The sequence below is a fragment of the Telopea speciosissima genome, chromosome 7, assembly GCF_018873765.1.
Source record: "Telopea speciosissima isolate NSW1024214 ecotype Mountain lineage chromosome 7, Tspe_v1, whole genome shotgun sequence".
Taxonomy (NCBI): Eukaryota; Viridiplantae; Streptophyta; class Magnoliopsida; order Proteales; family Proteaceae; genus Telopea; species Telopea speciosissima.
The window spans coordinates 58,196,065-58,203,619 of NC_057922.1; the positions used below are offsets into that span (position 1 = coordinate 58,196,065).

Genomic DNA, 7,555 nt, shown 5'->3' on the forward strand with positions numbered 1-7,555 from the left:
GCCAATGTTATTCCACACATTCTTGAAAAATCAAGCATCAAATCCTTCCGGACAAGGAGACTTATTGTTCTTGCAGGATAACACCATATTCTTTATCTCATTAGCAGTGATCTCAACCACCAGGAGTCTCTATGAGGATCTTCAAGAGTCTGATTCTCCTGTAAGCTAAAAACGAATCCACCCCCGTCCAGAGATGACCCAAATAAGATAGAAAAGAACTAGACCATGTCAAATTTAATGAGGGCAGGATCTTGAGTAGTCGTTCCATCCTTTCTAACCATTTCTAGGATTTGATTGGTATTCAATCTACAATTGACAGCTTTATGGAAGAATCCATTATTGTCGTCCCCTTCAACCAATCAATACTAGATTTTTGATGCAAAAAAGCTTGCTCATCTCTCAAAGTTCCATATAAGAAGACTTTGCCTCAGGGGGTCAAAATTTAGAGAACAATGAATGAATTGCAATACCTCCTCCTTCTCCTTAATTCTCAAATGCACATTTCCTACAACTTCCTTATTCCAAGACTTCAACACCTTCTTAACATTTTCCATTATGGGTCCTTTTTGTTGTTGTTGCTGTAAAAATGTATTATCTGGCTAATTCATAATAAGTTTGTCTTTGGTAATATCATTCATGTCCTTTCTTTGATTGTTAAAATCATTAATAAATGGATAGTATGATTCTAAGATTGTTCTAGGTTCTCCAACTGGTATTGTGCAAGATTTGCAACAGGAAATGGACAAAGGATTCCAGAGTGTAGAAATTTGGATTGTTGACAAAGAGATGGTAGAATGGTTAAATCAAGGATCACATGATGGATGGTCATGGGATAAATATCGTTTTCTATTAGATTTTACTTCATGTACTAAGGTATTAGATGTATCTTTTAAGTGTGTGGATTTTAAATGTCTTTAGAAACTAGGGTAAGGCTAGACAGAGTTAGTATCATGGAACTTTGTGGACTACATTATTAAATTTTTGTTTATTAACATTATTTCCTTGTTTATCATAAAAAGCTGAAAATTTAAAACTCAACATCCACGATTATGGTCTTCCTAATTTTTATTGCAATATGCAGAGTCTTCCTCTTCTGAATGGGCATCACATTATGTATTGGAGATATTAGACTATCATGAATCCTTTACTACTTTCTTAAATTATTTACTATGATTTTCTAGGTAGGTACTCTAAGGCTGCATTTGGTATGCATTATTGGAATACATATTATGCTGATTTGTATTTGAGAGGATAAAAATGCATTCTGAGATGATAAAAACAATGTAAATTCAACCTAAAATTTAGTCAGAAATTCTTTTAGAGTGAACATATGATGGAAGGAAGGGCTCCTCATCAATTGAACAATTTGTGAAGGTTGGTTGTTAGTCATATGTGTAGCATTTGACCCCACATCATCAATGAGTTAAAAAGAAAAAGAAAATATTGAAAGTACAGAAACAATGCAAATGAAACTAAAGAAGAAAACAAAAATTTTTCTCTCTCCCACACACACACACACACACTTTTCTTTTCTGATAAGCGCGCGCACACACACACACATAAATTATCAATAATTCACAACCCAACTCAATAAAGAATTGGGGAAAAAAAAGGAGATAGAAAAACATGTAATTACACATGCTTGACCCTCTTATATATGATTTTTAAAAATTTTTAAATTTTTTTTTAAGAAGAGAAATAATTTTCAGATTGGAGCGATTTTGATTGAGATCAAGGGCTCGTCTTCGCTGCCTCGTAGTTCAGTTTCAACGGATCCTTCTCCGCAGGTTAGTAACTGAGCTCGTCGTGCTTGAGCATCCCAATCGGTGGTCCCCACAATGTACAACATGAGCCCAGCACAGCAAACCTGAGCCGAAAGCAAAGCGAACCAAAGCCCACAAAACCCAACCCCAAGCCAAAGCCCAAGCCCAACTGCCACGGGCATTCCAACCAAATAAAATGCGCCGAGGTTGATGTTAGCCGCCGTGCTGGGTCGAGCACTCCCTCTTAGTACCCCACACCCTACCGTCTGTGGACAGTTCCCAAGCTCGCATAACCCTAGGATCGGCAGCGCAGCAGACGTGAGCCGTAGGATCTCGGCATCCGTAGTAAACATCCGGCCCCACCTATCCCTCATCCCAGACGCAAACACCATAGCTGACAACCCCATCATTGCCGCCAATAACACGGCAACCACCGCTGATGCCCTCGCCTTCCCTGGACGGTTGGCACCCAGCTCGTTCCCTACACGTGTCGACACGGCAAAGCCTAATGAGGATGGGAACACGTAAAGCAGTGCCGTTGTCTGGATGAGAACCCCCATAGAAGCCACCGTCGCTTCCGGGTTCGTGAGAAGACCGCACAACACGATCATGATCTCGTACCACCACCACTCTAAGCACACGGATACGCAGCTCGGCGCGGCCAGACGGAGTAATGGCTCCCATCCAGTCAAGCACTCCCGGCTTGGAGTCTCCCACGTTGGCACGTGCAACCCAGCAGCCCACACGTAGGAGACGAGGAACAACAGCGCGAAGAAGTTGGAGGCGGCGGAAGCCGCGGCAACACCGGCGACGCCGAGTCGGAGGTGGGAGACGAGGAGAAGGTTAGCGGGTACGTGAAGGATAGCGCTGGCGCATGATGCTAACGTGAGCGGGTGGGTGATTCCTTGGGCTCGAAGATAAATGCGGATTGGGTGAACGAAGGAGTTAGTGAGGAGGTCCGGGAGAGAGCAAAGGAGGTATGTGTGAGCAATACGTGTGATGTTGGGGTCTTGGCGTAAGCAGAGGAGAATCTTGGACATGTTAAGCCAGAGGAGAGAGAGGGGTATCGAAGAGAATAGAAGGAAGATCACAGAGCGGTGGAGGGTAAGAGAAAGGAGCTTTGGGCGTTGGGCACCGAAGGCTTGCGAACAGAGAGGTTCCATGCCTAAGGCGAGGCCAGAGAGGACAGAGTAACCAGTGATGTTAGCGAAGGCGATTGCTAGAGAGCCCGCAGCTAGCTCCATGTCGCCCAGATGGCCCAGAAAGAGCATGGAAATGATAGAACGTGAGTAGACGAGGAGAGCAGTGAGAACGATGGGGAAGGAGAGCCTGAGGAGGGATTTCGTTTCTTCAATTATATCTGGGATTGTTGGGTATGTGAATGACTGTGTTTTCTTTTCTGGGTTTTTTGGTTTTGCTTCTTTCAGGGTGTTGCGCAGAGATACGATAGCCCAATACAGTTGGGTTTTGGTTGGTTGTGCTGGTTTTTCAATCACAGACTCGGCGGTGGTGGTGGTGGTGATGATGGTGGTAGTAATGTTTGGGTTACACATGGTCGTGGTCGACGAGCAAATTACCTTCCCTTCTTCTCTGGTACTAGAGATACTCTCGTGGAAAGCACTCCCTCTCTGGTTTTCTCTCTGTTTGTGTGATGGTCTGGGTTAGAAACAAGAGAGATGGAGGGAGTATTAATATAGAGGAGGGGAGTGGGAGAGGGGGAGGGATGGCCAGTGGTGAGAGATAAGATGGTGGGAGATTTCATTCCATTGATAAGAATTACAGGGGATCTTTTCTTTTCTTTCCCCCTTTTTCTTGTTTACTTTCATACTTTATGAGCTTTAGGGGCAGAGACTGACAGGAGAGCTTCAATTTCCAATGACTAAAAAGGCAACGGGGGAGGGAAGGGGATTTTACAAAAAAAATTCGTCTTTGCCACCTCCATCCCTCCTTCCCTCTCTATCCTTTTACAAAATGCAAAACCTTGAATTGAATTATTAATTACTAAAGACACTCTATTATCAAAATAATGGAATTTAATTAAATAAGTGTTGAAGAAACAAGTCAAACAATCCCAATTAGCGTAGCTTAATTGTAAAAGTTATGGGGAAAGAAGAGAATTAATGTATGTCAAGTTAGACTAGTAAATGAATGTGTTTACTTTGACAATTGAAATTCCGTTAAAGCTAAAAAAGAAGCAAATCGAATTTCCACCGCATATTAAGGCGATTCCCCCCCCGCGGAAACCCAACTACTAATTGCGTATCTATGTTGGGGCCTTGGGGGGAATGATATGATTTTTTTTTTTTTTTTTAAAATCTAGTTGTGTAGGCTTCACACTTTGGAGTCATCTTAAGGAGAGCTAGATTCCTCTACTGGGTTACGGATTCAGTTCCTCTACTGTCGAGTTGTTCGGTAGGACCCTACTATCAAGACATAGTAAAACGATAAATAACCATCTTATTCCCACTCAGGCAAGGTGCTCGAATAGGGGTAAGACAGTCATTCTCCGCCTTGCTGTGTCTTGATAGTAAGGTCCTACTGGACAGCTCGATAGTAGAGGATCCAAATTGGGATTATCTTGATAGTAAAGTCCTACTGAACAGCTCGACAATAGAGGATCCAAATTGATGTTACCCTTCGTCCCCCGATCAGGGTGGTATAATTTAACATTGCTAGGTGTGATTGGGCAAGAGGAATTTTTTCTTCGCTATGGGTGACTTGGGTCCATTATCCTATCACGAAATTACACGTCAGCAAAATCGTCTTTTAACCCTAAAAGATTGAAAAAAAAAAAATTGATGTTGACTCGATCTGATGATCAATAATCAGACCATGGTGTGTCCGGAAGTAGACCAGACCCTTCGTCATGAACCTATGGTGCACCGTAAATCGCGGCTGTCTTGGTGGGACCCATATGGGTTGGCATTTCCGATACCACATCAAAGCATGACCCCATCACATTTTAGAACCGTGGAGATATTGCAGTGACTCGAACAGTACTCCAACGGCCACTGTCTGCCAAACTGGGATCGCAATTGTGTGTCAGTGTGTGTGTGTATTTGGAGAGGAGATAATGGATATTGAGACTCTACTTCACAGATTATGTGTGGGGGGGGGGGGTGGAATTTGGATCCGACGGCTACACTCTCGACCAAAAATCTCTTAAACCCTTAAGAGGTGACACGTGTTTTTATGCTTAATATTAATTCTTGATTAATTAAAGATGTTTTACCTTACCTGAATGTAGCCGACAGATGGGACGAAGGAGACACAGTCGTTCCTTTATAGTCATCTCGTCACTCTTCAGTCCTTACTCACCCACACCATAACTCCTCTCTCTCTCCCTCTCCCCGCGAGAGTCTACCGAGAAAACTGTGATTTCAGTCTCCTCTGTCTCTTTACTCTGTTCTAAGAAAGATGATCAGACACGACACTTTATTGGCCTAGAAATCCGATCCCACACCAAAAGCTCTATCAACCCGTCATATCACACACTCGCTTCTTTCTCTGTAACGCGTGTGCATGACGGGGCAAAAGTGAAGATATGGTTCTAGTCATGATGACCGTTGGATCAATAATCCTTTTTAAAGTAGGAACGTTGAAAACCATTGATCAGATCCGAACCCGAATGATAGGTTCCTAGCGACGAGACCATAGATCTGTCTGAATGTCTTATCAATACTTAAAAGTCTTTTCCATTTAAATACAAGGAGCAGTCACCTGTCACCTTATTCTACCGCAGTTTCTCCAACAGTACAGTACAGTACCTCCTCGGGGAGAAAAAGTGCAATGAAGCTGATTGCCAGCTATTAGTGACCCAAAAATCAAGATCCCACGAGTGATTCCTCCCAATCACCCATCAACCCGGGTCCTGAATCCGGTTTAGCCGGATGGTTTAATTTGGATTCAGCTAATGACCCAATATTGATGTATATCGTACCCAAAGATTTGATGAAGCAAAATATTAGGTATTTGATTGATATGCCAAAAATGTCAGAGTTGGTGGAACGTGTTAAATTAGATCCTAATTTATCTTGTTGTAGTTGTGAATCGTTTGGTGATCCTTTTGAGAATGACCTATACAAAAGAACTAGCAAGCAAGGGAGAGCCAATTTGATCGATGGAGGGCTCTTCGATGCCTAAGTCAAATCCCATTGCAACAGATAAGTTGCTTGAGTAAAAAATGAATTGAATCCATTTACCTAGGGTGTACCTGGTTAGTTATAGCTTGGAGTGGAGGTTGAGGGGGTAGCAGAGAGTCTCGATTTAGAAGGTGTTCTCATTATGGTAGGAGATCCAATTTGGATTCCTCTTAGGAGAAGGTTTCCTCTTTCGAAAGAGTCCTTCCTTAGTTAGGATACGACACTGGCGCTTACTTATCGAGCAAGCAATTGGATTCACTGAGTTGGCAATTAGGATATCCCCATGCAAGTAAGGGTGTCAATTGGGACGGTTCCCAGTATTTGGGATAGGTCTATTATGATACTAGTACAAAATGTGCCAATCCCAGTACCGTCCCATTTAGTTTAACAGGACCAAACCCTGATCCCGGTCCCAATTATCAATGGGACGGTACGGGATGGTACCAATTCCTAAACGGTTCTAAGCCTGGTATAAAAAGGGTGGAGAACTTTAATGGTTTCTAACAAAATGGTTTCATTAGTAGTGTTTTGGATCTTTTCACTATTATGAGATCTAAGGCATTCCTTACTTTTGAAAGGGATTTAGAATACGATTTACCATGATGAATTGACTTTCATGGTTTTACTTATTCAATTTTCTTAAGGTCACATATAAGATTCTCAAAACAATGGCTAAAAACTAATAAGGATGAAATAAACAAGTCCATATACAGTTTTAGTGCTATCACTACATTTATAGAAATAGAACTGAAGGTCTATCAATTAAAGCCTCCATAAGAGAAAATGCCGGCTACCCAAATACAAGAAACTCAGCCATAAAACTTGAACAAAAGAACACAAAGTATACCCTTTGAAATTATATTGATAGTTTCGGTCCCATCCAGTACCTAATCGATATTTCTGTACTGGTACCATTGGGAATCTCGTCCCAAAACTGTCCCGTCCCATTTATTATTCAGTACCAAAATCAGATCCCAGTACCGTCTTGTTTATTAATGGGACGGTCCAGTACCAGGTTTTGGCTGGATGGTTTCCAATTCCGGTCCCAAATTGACACCCTTAGGTGCAAGGCTAGTTGTTAGTCAAGCCTATGGTTAGGTCGGTCTATCGTTGCCTTGGTCTGATCAGTTCTAGTGTTGACTAGTAATGGTCAACTTGAATGGTTTACGAGAGATGTGTATGGATCGTCGTGATAACTCAATGCTCACATTTGGAGTCTTGGAAGACTTCTAGCCAGAACCTAAGGTTCAGCCTCGACGAACTCTAAATTTGTGCTTAAGGACCCGATCAGTAAGATCGGTTCGTGATTACTATTCTTTGATGGACCTGGTCTATCCTAGTTTATGAAGGTTTCTGTGTTATGGACCAACCCTAGAGGTCGGATCATCCACGTCTGCTCATCTGTAGTGGTTGGCCTACCTTTGGGATTGGTTCGGCTATTGGGGTAGTGAGCTTGAGACGATTCACTCTGCCACATGTCCTTACTTGAATGGTCAGGACAATTTGGCTCATCATATCTCATATTAGGTTGGTGAAATCTTGCGCCCATACACTAGATCAAGTCCCATTAGGACAGTTCTCACACTGATCGCAGATAGTCATTTCCAAGTGGCTCTACTCTACTTTGACGTAGTGCCCGAGAGCTGATAC

The 7,555-nt window shown here is 42.5% G+C and overlaps 1 protein-coding gene across 1 annotated transcript; it reads right to left on the minus strand.

Annotated features, from left to right (window-relative positions):
* Positions 1–1,606: 1,606 nt before the first annotated feature.
* On the minus strand, positions 1,607–3,316 carry LOC122669305 (protein DETOXIFICATION 52-like). The gene has a single exon (XM_043866051.1). It carries the CDS (start codon positions 3,314–3,316, stop codon positions 1,706–1,708), a length of 1,611 nt encoding a protein of 536 aa, XP_043721986.1. The 3' UTR covers positions 1,607–1,705.
* Between the last annotated feature and the right edge of the window lie 4,239 nt (positions 3,317–7,555).